This window comes from Scylla paramamosain, chromosome 2 (assembly GCF_035594125.1).
Source record: "Scylla paramamosain isolate STU-SP2022 chromosome 2, ASM3559412v1, whole genome shotgun sequence".
Lineage (NCBI taxonomy): Eukaryota > Metazoa > Arthropoda > Malacostraca > Decapoda > Portunidae > Scylla > Scylla paramamosain.
The window spans coordinates 12,475,001-12,492,296 of record NC_087152.1 but is presented as its reverse complement, the minus strand read 5'-3'; the positions used below and the strand labels follow the sequence as shown (position 1 = coordinate 12,492,296).

Below are 17,296 nucleotides of genomic sequence, written 5' to 3'. Positions count from 1 at the left end.
TTTGTTGTGTTATCTCAAATTTGGTAGTGCAAATGTCTTTTTTGTTTTCTGGAATCAACTAATTTTCTCCCATAGGTTCTTCAGTCACCATAACATGCATTTGCCGTAACGAACGCTACTTTGGAATGAATCATGTTCTTTGTTGCATGCCTTACTGTATATATATATATACTGTATATATATATATATATATATATATATATATATATATATATATATATATATATATATATATATATATATATGTATATGTATATATATATGTATATATGTGTATATATATATATACATATATATATGTATATATATATATATATATATATATATATATATATATATATATATATATATATATATATATATATACTTTATTTTATTTTATTATTTTTTCTTCTTTTATGTAGATATATTTCATGATTTTGTTCTTCAGAATCAGATTTTGAATGGTAATTTCTATTGTAATGTTCTAAGATATCAGAGAGAACATCTCATTGCAAATAATGGCACCTAATTTAAGTAACTCATTCAACAATTACAATATCCTCTTCATGGTATATTTTATATATGGCAAGGAGAATTCATCTAGTCAGTAGAGTTGGCAGACGGTGCTATGTAAGCAAGACCAAACTAGATGAATGACAAAACTATTTGGGGAAACTGTACTAGACCCACTTTGGATTGCTTTATACAGTAAAATCCCTCTTATCCGGCATCAACGGGACCGCCGACATGCTGGATACTTGAATAGAAATGAAATTATGTCCACAATCACCACCCTACACTCACGCATCTTACCATAACAAAGATCAGCTGATCTTAATCAGCAGCTGATCTGATCAGCTGCTTAAGTGTAAGCACAACACGCTTCCTCTTTACTACAACTTTAGGCATGATGAAGGCGTCAGGCAATAAACAGTGCACATGCAGGACTGAGTCACTGAGTAAACACAGTGCAGTGGGCCGCGGGTGGCGCGAAGCAGTGCGTTCTGGTGGCGAGGGGACAAAGTATGCCTCGCGCGGGAATTTTAATCGATTTTATGAGTACACATTGATTTTTTATTGATTTTAAGGCTCAGGGAAAAATGTGCCGGATACTTGAAGCTGCCGGATACTCGAATGCCAGATGAGAGGGATTTTACTGTATATTATTAGGCCCTAAACAACAGGCATGTTAACGAGACCAATTTTCTCAAGGAGAACTATTCTACCTACTGTTGTATCTTTAAAACTTGACCTAGATTCATAACACATGGAAAGAAATGGTCTTGTCAAAATCATGGATGCCAATAATTAAGCCATGAGTAGAAACAGAAGAAAAGTATTTTAACTTCCATGCTGTGTGGAGCATACCAGTGTATCTGTGGTAATAGCTGACGAGTCTAGAGTTCCATTCGCCTCACATTATTGATTGCTACTTTTGAGTTAGTATCATTACCTCCTTTGATACTTAACTATTCATATATTATTTTCAGTTAGACTTTTCAATTGTGTCAGCATTATTTTTGAGTAGTGACTAGTCACAGTAGTGGATCAAGAATAGGAATAGACATTTGGAACCTTAACTGTGTAACATATGTCATATTGAAGGAAACTTTTTAGTAATACTCATGAAACTGGAAGGAATCACAAGAAAGGCAATAGAGCTGTGTAACAGAAAAGAATGGATAAAATATATGGAATAATAAAAAAAGCAGAAAATTTACTTTTGATTTTCATCTCATGTATTGATGTGATATATTGATAGCCTAACAAAATACCAACCCAGGAATGAGAAATAAGTCCAAGGCAGGTGGGGAAGAGGTTGAGAAGAAAAAATCAGAAACTTGAGATATGTGATTTGAGGTCAGATTAACAGTAGATAGATAACAGAAGTTGGATGGATGAGGCCTGTATTTTACAATAGATGGCAGCGGTGATATTTCTTTTGTGGTAGCGAGAAATTGAAATTTGTCTGACCACATAGGACAACTTCTTTCATCAGATATCCTTTTTTGGAAGTTAAATTAATGACTAAGGTCAATTCCCACTTATTCATATTCAACAAATGGCCTAAATATTGTATAACTGGATATATTTCCTCATACATTACGGGGGATCTTCTGTATTTGTGTAGCCTCAAATTGAGGATCATGCCCCTGCTCTTGTATTTCTGCTGTGGGACTAAGGGACTAGTGGTGGTAGTGGCATCATCTCTTGACACAAATGCTCTGTCCCTCCCTCCTAGTATCCTCAAGTGATCCACTGGCCAATCTGAGGATGATGCATGGCCTCAGCGTCAGCAGTGTTACCAAGAAGACCTCATCCTCCACCTCAGTATACCACAGTCCTGCCGCCCTTGCCACCTCCTCCATAGGGCCCTACAACACTTCGGGTCTGTATTCTATTTATGGATTGCTGTGGGGCATTGAGTAGTTCTTCTCAGACTAATAGTGCCCTCAGAAGATTGATTATGGGCTCTATTTCACTAGGAAATGTTCAGGAGAAAGAGATGTTAGTCAGAAATTAATGAAAAATCATCAAATTGACTGATGTCCTTGAAAATTTCAATTCATAAGAAAGTATTAGAGACATAGATAATGGATATGCTGTAGTTGTCATTTTTGGAAGTCAGTGATCCACTACAGGTACTGCATGGACATTGGTTCATTAATTTAAAAATAATTACAAAACTGCAAAAATTATATATTCTCTAATTCAAATTCAGTGACATTTTAAGACTACCAGTGTGCATTTCCTTCAAGTTTAAGGGAAGTATAGAGAACTGTTGCCTTTATTGAAATTAAAGAGACTCTGGTGTGAGGTGTAATACTCTATGCCACTGAAACCTGGTAAGCAGAGGCTAAAGCTAATCGAGATGAGAATGTTATGGATCACTGAACAATAGACCTGTATTCACACACAGTAAATTGACAAAGAGGCTAGGGATTGAATGTAATAGTTCTATGGTGATGAGTAGATTGAGGTGGTATGGACATATTGAGAAGAGTGCATGGGTGAGAGGTAGAAATCTATATGTAGTTAGCAGAATTTGTAGAAGTAGACCCAAGAAAACATGGAATGAGTGTGGTCCAAGAATACTGCTAGAGATTGTACAGCCTGTGATCCTTGCAAGCAAGTATGAGATTTTTCAAAAATTATATTACAAAAGACAAAAATTAACAGCAAACTGAGGCAACTAATAGGTCTCTAGACTAATATATGACCATAATTGAAATAGGAACTTGGCTGGATCAGATGGTAAAGACAGAGTGAGTTCACATTAGTGACCAGACACTTCCTGGTGTGGTATTAGTGGAGCATGAGAGAAAGAGAGAGAGAGAGAGTGGGCACATGTTGTTTATACATAGTGCTTTGTGCAAGTGTAGGTCATATGATCTTTTTAATCCCTCTTTAATATGTATATAAAACCCAACATATTTCAAGACTTGTGTTCTGATTTTTAAAGATTACGTCAGTCATCTTGATGGGAGAGTTCAACTATTATAAACACTGCAGCCATGCTTGGATCAGAAATGGGGATAGAGAAAATAGGAGAGATCAAAATAAGGACTACTGTCATTACTTTCGTACACCCATCTCACTGAGGAGTTGAGGCTTGCTTACCAGAAGAAATGTGATGTAGGAAAAAATTGACATTTCATAGAGACGTGAAATATTTTTGGTCTTTTCCACATGTGGACTCATTCTTATTTGAAATACATCTTTTCTTACTTTTAAGTTGATGCACATTATTTTTGCATATTAATAAACTGATTGAAGTCATTAAAAAATGGGGGAACATTGACAATTAACATTAAAGTTTCCTTCACCTCCTTTGGCGTAAAATCAAAGCCCTTGCACTTGTAGCAAATAACAAAAATCTTGGTGATAACTACTCTCGTTATACATGCATTGTTTCTGTAATGAAAGCAGACATTGCCCTATAAGATAAAGTTTTAAGAGGAGGGTGAGGTTCCTCAATAATTGCTGGATGAAATTTGGTGCATGATCTTTACACAACTGACTATGTGGTTGTTTACAATTTTTTGTTTGTATGTTCAGTGCTTTATTTCTTTCTGATTGGCACTGTTTTGTATGATGCAGTAATAATAGCACTAAAGAGCACTGTTGATAAAGTCCAGGAAACGAAATACGTCTATTTGTTTTTCGAATTTTTGCCAACTTCTCTTCAAAAATTCAGATTGTAGAACAATTTGAATTGCAAGGCTTCCAACTAAAGGACTTGTACTGTATGCATATCTTTGGAAATATATTATATTATTGTGTGTTCATGTAACTTATCAAATATGCCAATAATTTTGCCACCTGAGGATGCACAAACATAGTAACTTTGCCACTGACTGATGCTCTTACTAATTTGTCAAATTATTCCTGTCTTATAAATTGTGTGATGAATTTACTTTATTCCTGTCAGAGTCATAACTTAAGTACACATATAATGGAAGTCATGGAAGTAGGCATACATTTGTGGCGCACTTGCTTCCTTGATGCATTCAGAAATGTAACCCCCTAAACCAAGGGAGAAGACAGCAACAGAAAAAAAGAGTAACTGGCAATTCCTATGTGTCTGAAGGTTGCCTCAGAGTGGCAATAGAAATGCCAGGGATTATTTATTTGTTGTGGGCAATTGTCACTTGTCATCAGCTCCTTCCTTGTCCTTTTGCATTTTTGTGACTGATCCTTTCTGCATTCATAGTTCATTCAAATGACAATGGGATGTAACCCCCGACTTATCCAGCAAAACCTTGACACACATACAAACATTCCATAAGGCTGGTTATGGTGTGAAGGGTATATGTGGAGAGATTGGACTGGCCAAATGAAATGTGCAATGTTGGATTAAGGGTTGCCATGATTCTTCTGACAAGACATTTCCAGTTCAACTTAAGAAGACTCGGCTTTCATATAGGCTCTCGGATAAAACTTCAAATGTTATCAGCAGTCAGTTGACAATCAAACCAAGTCCAACAGCCTGTGAACATAAAGAAATAAACCCAGAACTTCTCTCTACTTTGTCTATGAGGACCATGTCTCAGTGCGTGAAGGAAAAAGTTCAACATTCCCTCCCGCATTGTTGTGTCAAAGCCACTGCTAAATCCTAAACAAAAACTTGACCACGTAGCTTTTGCTCAAAAGTCCAGCATGTGGCCACAAGACCAGATGGTCTTGTGGACAAGATCAGATCCATCCTGTGGTCTGACGAGAGCATGTTTACTGTCATTCGTATACCAACTAGACGTGCGAGAAAGCCCTGTGACTGACATGATTTGACCCATGGTACATGTTAAAAACTCAAAAATACTCTGAAAATATTATGGTTTGGGGAGCTTTTACTTACTATGGAGATAACATATTATATTTCCAAGTGCAGTCTGTGAACAGGGTAAGTGTGAACACACTTTGTGTTTAATATGACCTTGACACAACCCGAAAGTCAGTCCACACAACTGACTTGTGTCTACTTCCTTGACTCCCACTGTATAAGATATCATGTTATCCAAATGAAAATTTTTAACTTTTTATCTTATAATTGATTTAAGTAGGAATAAAGTAAATATGCCATGTATTTCAAAACAAGACAGGAATGTGTAAACCTATAAGCAGTCAGCAAGTGAAATTATCATCCATTGGTTCCTGTGCCCTTTGCTGGCAAAAATTACTGTGGCAGTTGATGAAACAGAATATACCTGTTATTCATTTTTCATCATTTTCATCACAAAGTTAATGGCATTCATCCTTGAGAAACAGAAAACACGTCAGAATAAAAAGATAGTAGTACAGTAATATGTATGTTTTTATGTTGTTCGTGATTTACACAACAATGCATGCCGTCATTGTTTTCTTACTTTGTGAATAGTGTTCAGAATTCATGAACCTTGGTTTAAATAATCATACATATTCCTTGCATAATTCCTGCCATATCATACCTTTTCATATCTGTTCCTTTATATACCAACCTAACTTTTCCCTTTTGCTGGATTTAAAGTTCTGGTATACTGATCTAATTTTCACCTTTTTCTACAGTGAAACTCCTTTCTTCTTCATTTATAATTCAAATTTCACTCATAAGGATCCTCATAACTAATCCATCTTCACTGGTCCTTTAGATATATGTTTAACCATTTGAATATTCCTTTTGTGAACTTTTCTACAGTTCCGCATTACTTGTACAATGCACTCCACCATTCCAGTCTGACATTTTGTCACTCTGAGAAAGGTTACATTCAAGAAAACCAGTGCATGTTTTTTTTTTTTTTTTTTTTTTCTCTCCATGAGGACAAGAAAGTGAGGTTGTGCATAACAAGAAAAGTGGTTTTATACATATGTTAAAGGCTGAATAGATAACAGTTGAGAATGAGTAAATGGGATCTTGTCTTGAAGGCATCTACAGAACTACAGAACTTCACTTGCATCTGGTCAGATCAGACTCAGGAAAGCAGATGGGTCTGTTATGGTAAAGTAGGGTTAATCAGTTCTGCTGTTGAACCTAGATGCAGTGAGACTTTGGTATGCTGTACAATTGACCTCATGTAATGTGGTCATTGAAGATCACTTGTCTCTTCTCCAACGAGACTCAGTGGCTAACATGAAATTTATTTTAGTATTAAAGAATATTTGTGTGTGTGTGCTGCATATGTTGGTGTCTGACCAGGCCTTTTGTAGTTTAGAGATAATACCCCAGAAAGTGTCAGTAACATGTGAGTCGGAAAAATTAGTTTTTAATATAAAAATATTATATAGCTGCAAGTACTCAATCAAATAGTAGATACTTCATTGTTTATTTTGTAACTCAGCATCAGAAATACCAAATTATGACTTACAAAAAAACTTTCAACACACAGGATCAGGAAGCAAGAAGAGCAGTTCAAGTAGTGCTAGTACAACTTCAGCCAAGGCCTCAACCAGTATACCAAGCCATGGAAGTAGCTCCTTAGGCCTACACTCTACCAACAAGAGCAGTGTGCATAACTACTCTTCTTCCCAGTCCAAGCATTCAGCACCGTCCCTCTCCTATTCCTCATCCTCACAACACTCCACTACAGCCAAGGCCAGGTGATCTGTCTCAGTCATGTACTTTTATAGGGTACAGGGAAAGAATAGATAATTGCTGAAGTAAAAAGCAAGAGTAGATTGTTGCACATGAATGAATTATTTCAGTGAAGCAAACATTTATTTATTTATTTATTTATTTATTTATTTTATTTATTATTTTATTTATTTATTTATTTATTTTATTTTATTTTATTTTATTTTATTTTATAATTTTTTTATTAGTAGTAGTAGTAGTATTTATTTATTTATTTATTTATTTATTTATTTTATTTATTTTTTTTTATTTTTTTTTATTTTTTTTTTTCATACATATAATCAAGAAAGGAAAACCTAAGATCTATTACTTTTAGTTTGATTTGTCAAGGTGACTGATATTCCCCTTTGAAGTATCGGGGGCAAAACAGCAGGTTGTAGTTTCTCCCACCTGTAACTAAACCTCTGTGCAGGCTCATATTGGTAGTAATTTGCAGATGTAATCAGTTATAATTATGACATTCATAGTCACGAAATGTTCTAATCTAACAGTTTGTATCTTTTCTTAGAATTTTATGCCTAATCATCCAAAAAAAGCTGCTAAATGCAAGTAAATCATAGAGTATATACAGGGTATAAAATGAGTTCCTATGGATATTGCTAGAAATGAAAGTTCAGGTTATTCTAAATGGAAAATGTTCTATGCACTTACGCTTTTTTAGACTTTGTTTAGCCATAATATGAAATTTAAATGTGGGCAGATGACACTTTAACAGTAGCTAGGCTGGGCAGGTGATCATACTTTAGAAACACCATGTTCACATACTCCACTTTACTGGGTGTGCTGTTGCCAGCAGTTTCTCTCTCTCTCTCTCTCTCTCTCTCTCTCTCTCTCTCTCTCTCTCTCTCTCTCTCTCTCTCTCTCTCTCTCTCTCTCTCTCTCTCTCTCTCTCTCTCTCTCTCTCTCTCTCTCACTTATGCAGTGCAACCTAAATGTATTTACTGTCACTGTCTCAGGGAGAAACTTAGTGTGACTGATAGGCAATCAGCTGATTTGTTCCTAGCCTCACTCCTCCGTGCTCCCTTCCTGGGCAGCCATGATGCCATGTAGCCTATTATTTTATTTGTTGTTAATTACAATCATACTATTTTTGTATAATCTTCATTGGTGAATCACTTGTCCATTAATACCACTTGTCTTGTTGCGGGATACCATAAAGCTCCAAAACTTGTGGAAATCATGACTGAATGATTCACAATTCACCAATCCACATCAACACACTCCACCATGGATATCCACACATCCCGGCCATTGCGTCAGTCTTCTGCCCACACTTGGGTTTCACACCTCAGCTAAACAAAAGCCTGAAACGCTTATATCCATAGAAGATTTTTTACTTAGAATAACCTGTATATGTATACTGATGAAAGTATTGAGTCCATAACACAAATCTCACTTTCACATATGAATATTACTTGCCATTATGTCCATCTGTTTGTTAATCATTTACTTCTATCAGATATTACTCTTTTGCTTACCTCCTACTTCATCTGATTCTTCATTTTGTGACTTTAAAGTGAAAGGGCATGGATGGGTCACCTCATTATTCAAAAACTATAAAATGAGCAGGTAATGTGGCAGTCAGCAATACAGTCACTCATGTAGTCAGTTATATGTTAGTATATGTATCTCCTACAATTATATAATTTCTTCCCTTATTTGCAACAGGCTGGATCCTTATGTAGCTTCAATGAGTCAGTCATTGTATGGAGGCATGACTGCTGAACAGCAGCTCAATGCATACAAGCAGCTGCAACAGCACCAACAAACCAACCACCTCACTCCCCACCAGCAGCAGGAACTCTGGCAGCAGGTTATTGTTAGTCCTTGTTTACTACCTCACATCCCTCTCCCTTTAGAACATGTTGGCTGGCATTAAAATAGCTTCAATGTTTACAGATTTTTTTGAGTCTGTGCATGTATTTATTTATTATATTCATATGTGCATTAATTTCTGCTAATGATTCTTTTATCTGCCATATTGTATTTCAGTTTAGTAATTGATGGGCTTGATTGAAATCATCAGTCACAGATCCATTGGATTTTCCTGTTTAAGAAGGAGGGAAAACAAAATGTTAACAATGTTTGTCTCACAGATTTGATATCTGTTAGATGCCAAAACTTGCTGAATATTTTACAAGTTTTAAGTTGTTTTATTGATATGGTGAATCACAATGATGTGGATAGAAAAAATCATAGAGTACCTGAATTACTCATAAGATACAAAACTGAGGATGAAGGAAGGAAGAGCAAGAACAAAGTGAGGGTGAAGAATACATTAAATCTAAACTGCAGTAGACTTGCACCCAGTTGTTTTCAGATTTAGTGGAAAAATGTAGAGGCCTTTTTAACCAAAAGACAACAATCTATTTAAGCTGAGTTACCACTACTGTTTACTTCTTGTGCAAGTTGTCCTTTCAGTCCACTACTGGATTGTATATGTTCTTTTGTTTTATATGCAGTGGATATTTTCTGAAGACTTTTCTTGAACATCACAAAAGCAAAGGCCTGTGTGAAAGAGCATGATATGATGAAAAAGTTAAAGGTTCCTAGCATGAGGGAAAACAATAATCACCATCATAGGAAATCTTACATTGAAATTTTGCGCTTGATGGCTGATGTATCTCCAGTCTGTTCTAACATATATATATATATATATATATATATATACCAAAACTTTTATTCACTTAAAATACAAGAGATGATACATGCATAAATAGTCAGTATCTTACAAATAATTCAGGGTTGTGGTTGGAATCCAACCAGTTTGCTGCATATTTGAAATGACCAATCATACAAGGTAAGCAAATATTGTTTACATCCACAGATGAAGCAGTGTTTGTTCAACCTTAACATGATTTTCAACATTGATTGGGCAAAAAAAGTAATTATGACGAGCATAAGTTAAAGAATCAGATTTTATATTTTGTATACTACTTTATTTGTAATTGTATTCAGAAATATTTTATGTCCAAGAAGACATTTTATTTTAAGCATAACCTCATGATGGCTGGGCATGGCAATTACAAGTAAAGTGGTGTATAAACCATAAAATTTGATTCTATAACTTATAGTCACCATAATGTAGTTGAACAAACACTGCTTCATCCATGAATGTAAACAAAATTTGCGCAACTTGTATTATTGTTGAGCTTAGTGAAGAAATGTAAGTATATCCTAGGGGAGGTTGAGTTTTGCTCAGACTCTATGGGCAAGCAGGGCAGCAGGCCTGCCAACATAACACAGAGGTCTCGCTGAGATTCTTTCCCTAAACAAATTGTAGTTTATCTTTTGAATGAATATTGCTTTTATATAATCACAGAAGCTATAATAAACCAACTGGTGTAGTGAGGAGGATCATTACTTTATGCTACTGCCTTAAGATAGACACCATACATTTTATCTCTTGATGTAAATGTAATGTCACTCTCTTTTATTTGTTCACATTCTAAATTTGTTTACAAAAATTATACAGTGATCACATGTATTCATTGTTCAACAGAATGAAAACCAAAGCATTAGAGAAAAAAATTACCATGTAACCCTCATTTAGATACTTTACAAGAACAAAAATAGTAGGATGATTGAGTCTTGTGTGAGGCTATAATTACATGAATAGTGAACTAAGCAAATTTATTTCTCTGTAATACCTCAAAAAAAAGTTGCCTTGCCATTATGCTAATACTGAAAATTCTGACACAAATTTGATTCATACTTCAAGATTAACTTATAATGACAAATTAAATCTACACACAAGAAAAATATACATAAGCAATTATATTTAAATTAATCTTGGATAGTCACCACCTTGTTTGTGGGGGTCATCATGCATAACACATACTTGAGAGCCCATGAAATTGTGGTGGCTTGGCTGGTGGTGGTAGCATAAAGGGTTTGACTGTAATGAGACTAATTAGAGCATGAATGAGGCAATAAAGCTTTAGCACATCACTTCCCTTTGCCCACCTTGGGCACACTGAGGTTGATACCCTTTTGCTAATTTATCATTGTCTCACCATACATAAATCCCAGAGAAGCAGATTGTTTTAATACTTGATAAAACCAAATTGTTCCAAGATTACGTTTATCTGTGGCTGTAGCAATGATTTCTGGTTTGACATTGCATAGACTTTGCATACATCACAAGTTTAAACATAGATTCCTGTATGAGAAGCTTTCATTGTGCTTTGATTGTATTTAACTTTGAATCAAGTGGTCTGTTATTTTAGTATTGCTAGCACAGGTGAGTGGAGTGGCTTTGGTTCAGTTTAGTTTGGTTCAGTCACAGTGTTGTCATTTCTGTGACTAGTAAGACTACATCTGGATGTCATAGGTTTTTGATAATTTTCTTTGTCATTATTATTATTATTATTATTATTATTATTATTATTATTATTATTATTATTATTATTATTATTATCTGTTCTGAGGTCTAGAGATTATGATGTTTAACTTAGTCCTAAAGAATGCTTAATTAAGGACTGGTTTGTTGTGGGATGGTGATTACATTTTTTTTTTTTTTTTTTTTTTTTTTTTTTTTTTTTTTATGTAGGAAGGACACTGGCCAAGGGCAACAAAAATCTGATAAAAAAAAATGCCCACTGAAATGCCAGTCCCATAAAAGGGTCAAAGCAGTGGTCAAAAATTGATGAATAAGTGTCTTGAAACCTCCCTCTTGAAGGAATTCAAGTCATAGGAAGGTGGAAATACAGAAGCAGGCAGAGAGTTCCAGAGTTTACCAGAGAAAGGGATGAATGATTGAGAATACTAGTTAACTCTTGCATTAGAGAGGTGGACAGAATAGGGGTGACAGAAAGAAGAAAGTCTTGTGCAGCGAGGCCGCGGAAGGAGGGGAGGCATGCAGTTAGCAAGATCAGAAGAGCAGTTAGCATGAAAATAGCGGTAGAAGACAGCTAGATATGCAACATTGCGGCGGTGAGAGAGAGGCTGAAGACAGTCAGTTAGAGGAGAGGAGTTGATGAGACGAAAAGCTTTTGATTCCACCCTGTCTAGAAGAGCAGTATGAGTTGAACCCCCCCAGACATGTGAAGCATACTCCATACATGGACGGATAAGGCCCTTGTACAGAGTTAGCAGCTGGGGGGGGGGGGTGAGAAAAACTGGCGGAGACGTCTCAGAACACCTAACTTCATAGAAGCTGTTTTAGCCAGAGATGAGATGTGAAGTTTCCAGTTCAGATTATAAGTAAAGGACAGACCGAGGATGTTCAGTGTAGAAGAGGGGGACAGTTGAGTGTCATTGAAGAAGAGGGGATAGTTGTCTGGAAGGTTGTGTCGAGTTGATAGATGGAGGAATTGAGTTTTTGAGGCATTTAACAATACCAAGTTTGCTCTGCCCCAATCAGAAATTTTAGAAAGATCAGAAGTCAGGCGTTCTGTGGCTTCCCTGCGTGATATGTTTACCTCCTGAAGGGTTGGACGTCTATGAAAAGACGTGGAAAAGTGCAGGGTGGTATCATCAGCGTAGGAGTGGATAGGACAAGAAGTTTGGTTTAGAAGATCATTAATGAATAATAAAAAGAGAGTGGGTGACAGGACAGAACCCTGAGGAACACCACTGTTAATAGATTTAGGAGAAGAACAGTGACCATCTACCACAGCAGCAATAGAACTGTCAGAAAGGAAACTTGAGATGAAGTTACAGAGAGAAGGATAGAAACCGTAGGATAGTTTGGAAATCAAAGCTTTGTGCCAGACTATCAAAAGCTTTTGATATGTCCAAGGCAACAGCAAAAGTTTCACCAAAATCTCTAAAAGAGGATGACCAAGACTCAGTAAGGAAAGCCAGAAGATCACCAGTAGAGCAGCCTTGACGGAACCCATACTGGCGATTAGATAGAAGGTTGTGAAGTGATAGATGTTTAAGAATCTTCCTGTTGAGGATAGATTCAAAAACTTTAGATAGGCAGGAAATTAAAGCAATAGGATGGTAGTTTGAGGGATTAGAACGGTCACCCTTTTTAGGAACAGGTTGAATGTAGGCAAACTTCCAGCAAGAAGGAAAGGTAGATGTTGACAGACAGAGCTGAAAGAGTTTGACTAGGCACAGTTTCGGAGAACAATAGGAGGGACCCCATCAGGTCCATAAGCCTTGTGAGGGTTTAGGCCAGCGAGGGCATGGAAAACATCATTGCGAAGAATTTTAATAGGTGGCATGAAGTAGTCAGAGGGTGGAGGAGAGGGAGGAACAAGCCCAGAATCGTCCAAGGTAGAGTTTTTAGCAAAGGTTTGAGCAAAAAGTTCAGCTTTAGAAATAGATGTGATAGCAGTGGTGCTATCACATCTGGTTGAAATAGAGGAGGGAAAGAAGAAGAAGCAAAGTTATTGGAGATATTTTTGGCTAGATGCCAGAAATCATGAGGGGAGTTAGATCTTGAAAGGTTTTGACATTTTCTGTAAATGAAGGAGTTTTTGGCCAGTTGGAGAACAGACTTGGCATGGTTCTGGGCAGAAATATAAAGTGCATGAGATTCTGGTGATGGAAGGCTTAAGTACCTTTTGTGGGCCACCTCTCTATCATGTATAGCACGAGAACAAGCTGTGTTAAACCAAGGTTTAGAAGGTTTAGGACGAGAAAAAGAGTGAGGAATGTATGCCTCCATGCCAGACACTATCACCTCTGTTATGCGCTCAGCACACAAAGACGGGTCTCTGACACGGAAGCAGTAGTCATTCCAAGGAAAATCAGCAAAATACCTCCTCAGGTTCCCCCAACTAGCAGAGGCAAAACGCCAGAGGCACCTTCGCTTAGGGGGATCCTGAGGAGGGACTGGAGTGATAGGACAAGATAAAGATACGAGATTGTGATCGGAGGAGCCCAACGGAGAAAAAAGGGTGACAGCATAAGCAGAAGGATTAGAGGTCAGGAAAAGGTCAAGAATGTTGGGCGTATCTCCAAGACGGTCAGGAATACAAGTAGGGTGTTGCACCAATTGCTTTAGGTCATGGAGGATAGCAAAGTTGTAGGCTAGTTCACCAGGATGGTCAGTGAAGGGAGAGGAAAGCCAAAGCTGGTGGTGAACATTGAAGTCTCCAAGAATGGAGATCTCTGCAAAAGGGAAGAGGGTCAGAATGTGCTCCACTTTGGAAGTTAAGTAGTCAAAGAATTTCCTATAATCAGAGGAGTTAGGTGAGAGGTATACAGCACAGATAAATTTAGTATGAGAGTGACTCTGTAGTCGTAGCCAGATGGTGGAAAACTCGGAAGATTCAAGAGCGTGGGCACAAGAGCAGGTTAAGTCATTGCGCACATAAACGCAGCATCCAGCTTTGGATCGAAAATGAGGATAGAGAAAGTAGGAGGAAACAGAAAAGGGGCTACTGTCAGTTGCCTCAGACACCTGAGTTTCAGTGAGGAAAAGAAGATGAGGTTTAGAAGAAGAGAGGTGGTGTTCTACAGATTGAAAATTAGATCTTAGACCGCGAATGTTGCTGAAGTTAATGAAGAAAAAGTTGACGGGGGTGTCAAGACACTTAGGGTTGTCGACAGAAAGGCAATCCGACCTGGGGACATTTATGGTCCCCTCCCCAGATCGAGGCTGGTGTAGGAATCGCCATGATGATTTTAAAATTTTTGGGTGAAGGGTGTGTGTGTTATTAGGTGCTTGTAGTTTTGTGTGGAGGAAGAGAGTTGTCTTTAGAGGGCAGGTTGTGACTGCCCCCTTGTGTTGTGAGACACAAAGGGAAACGTTTAGTGAGGTCACAGCTGGGTTTAATGATAAGTTCACAGCACCCCCTGAAGAGTGCTTTAGACCTCACTGGGAGTAATTATCGTTTCGGCAGGTGTCTACTGCCTCCTCCTACTAGATTGTAGGTTGTAGATGCTTAGGTGGGGGATGTATTTGTTGATGGGCATAGGCAAGGGATGTGTGGCTGGTTATTGATGTGTTTGTTTTTGGGTGTCTTTATCAGCTGCCCTTCTCTATGGAACATCAACCTAGCATAAAGACACACACACACACACTGTAAATTTCTCCATTGCACCAGACAAATATTGATTTTTGCATATATTTCAGATGAGTTCCGGTGGTTTTCTGCCTGGCATGAGTGGCATGTCAAGTACAGATATGCTGAAATTCGTGACACAAATGGGAAAATCAATGGACTCTTACACCTCAGCATCTCAGCATGGTCAGAAACGTAAATTTTGTGCCGAGTTTGTTACATAAACATTTATTAACATTTAAGGATTTGTGATTTTTTGCACACTTTTGTGAAGAGTGAATAAATAGCTATGGTACTTGGAGAAGATTTAGTCTTGTAGTGGAATCATAGAGGAAGAGGAGAAGGATAGTGAGTGATGTTTGAAAATGAAGGCATTGAAAATATATGTGAAAACATTGTTGAAAGTAACAATGAACAACATGAAGTGGAATAAACATAAAAGGCAAGATATAGGGAAGACACCTCAAGACAGAGTGCATACAAATATTACTGCAGTACCTAATTTATTTGGTAACTCCACATCAATGTAAATTCTGTAAACTTTAATCTTTGAATTACTCATTACTACTCTTGCATTCTTATTTCTCTTATGAAGGAGAAATAAAGAAAAGTATACACGGTGCTGTTGTTAGAATTTCACTGATATTTCTCACTCTTCTCGTTTTTAGTAGGGAATACATTGGCAAAGATTAATGTTTTCCTTTTTCCATCCTTAGGGCCAGGCCAGCGCCACAGCCAGTTCTGAACTTTTTGGTGAGGACTGCCAAGAGTCCACTGGAAAGCCTCGCATGTGGGTTACACAACATGAAGACTGTACAGCTGTATATTGTATGAACAGTGAGATATTAGTACAAAGACTTTGGTGATGCAGCATCATGATGGGTAGTGCATCCAGGGTATCTCTGGACTTGCTAGTGTGGAGAAAACATTTGTGTTGGTTGGGTTCTGCAGCCCTTTTCTGGTAAGGCCAATATGTCTGGTAAAGCAGTTGTTGGTTGCTATATTTAGCTTATTTAACTCAACACAGGAGTGGCATCAAGAATGTCAGGAGCAGCACAAGCAACCACCAACAAGGCACAAACAGTCTCTGTTAAGCCTGTTGATTGGTTTCTATCAGTTATGGCTCCTGATCTGGCAGCAGACATATTTATTGCTATGGTATTGTTGTTGTTAATTTCCTGTAAGTTAAGAATATGTTTATTTTGTTTATTTTATTTTATTTTTTTTTTTTATTATTATTATTTTTTTTTTTTTTTTATTTATTTATTTATTTTTTTTTTTTCTTTCTTTCTTTCTTACAGGCTGAAGAGTGTTCTGATTGAGGCTGAACAACAAAAGGCATGCAATCTAGTGTTCAACACTAAGGAGGTTCCTAATGTGATTTTATCAATTTAATCTATTTACAGCATGAATCAAGCTTACTAGCTATTGAAATGTTTGTTCTTATCTTTGATAAAACGGGATCAGTGAAAAATGCATCCAGGAATGTTGTCAGTCTTCTCGAGACTACTGAAGGAGCATAGAAATTTTTTAAAACACTACCCATTCATAACTTATTACTTTTATAGTTCCCTCATTATTCCTTATATGGAAATTACTTCCTTCAGAGTGGTCTTCTAGTCAACTCTACTTTCTTTTGCATAAACCTGTCTTAGATTTTAGTCTTAAGTTAAAAATCAGGACAGCAACTTTCCATGGGGAGTCCTTAACTGGGCAGTCAAAATAGTTGTGTCAGTATTATGTGGGTTAAAAGAGTGCAGTTTCTTCATTGTATCATTAGAATATTTTCAAATATTTAAAGCCAGCACACCCACAAGTATGGGACACTGTGTGCCTTTAAAAAATTTAATAGTATTCAGTGTTAATGTTATTTTTTACTATAAACTTGAAAGCAGACCCAGTGTAAATCATGATGTGTAGTCTCAGCTGACACCAGTAGCTGCCTGGTACTGTACATGAGTCATGTATAATCATTCTATTTCTTTTCCCATATAACTCACAATCCCAACCTTGTTTTCATGTTATTTACCTGTGCTGTGATCATTACTAATAAGCACCTTCAGCAGTCCATATCTTGTACCCTTGATGATTAATTCACTCATTTAGCACTCCAGGTTTCCTAACATTCTACTTACCCTTCAAAAATATAGTTTTCCTGTAAGAAAATATTTGGAATTGAACTTCATGTAATCTGTAAATTTATAAATTTATGTGAAAATGACGCATATTCCCATTCACATTACAT

General features: G+C 36.8%; 1 protein-coding gene across 6 annotated transcripts in view; it reads left to right on the top strand.

The window, feature by feature from the left end:
* The window catches only part of LOC135110208 (ubinuclein-1-like), a 74,893-nt gene that overhangs the window by 50,482 nt on the left and 7,115 nt on the right, over positions 1–17,296 (top strand). For 2 of the 6 annotated variants that reach the window (XM_064022294.1, XM_064022259.1), the window contains 5 exons: positions 2,225–2,371; positions 6,843–7,053; positions 8,756–8,906; positions 15,123–15,246; positions 15,768–17,296. The exon at positions 15,768–17,296 is cut by the window's right edge and continues 7,115 nt beyond it. In XM_064022294.1, the coding sequence (XP_063878364.1) occupies positions 2,225–2,371; positions 6,843–7,053; positions 8,756–8,906; positions 15,123–15,246; positions 15,768–15,796 (662 nt within the window). In that variant the 3' untranslated portion in view covers positions 15,797–17,296. The remainder of the gene's footprint in view (positions 1–2,224; positions 2,372–6,842; positions 7,054–8,755; positions 8,907–15,122; positions 15,247–15,767) is intronic. The other 4 variants (XM_064022287.1, XM_064022268.1, XM_064022278.1 and 1 more) reach the window with 4 other exon arrangements.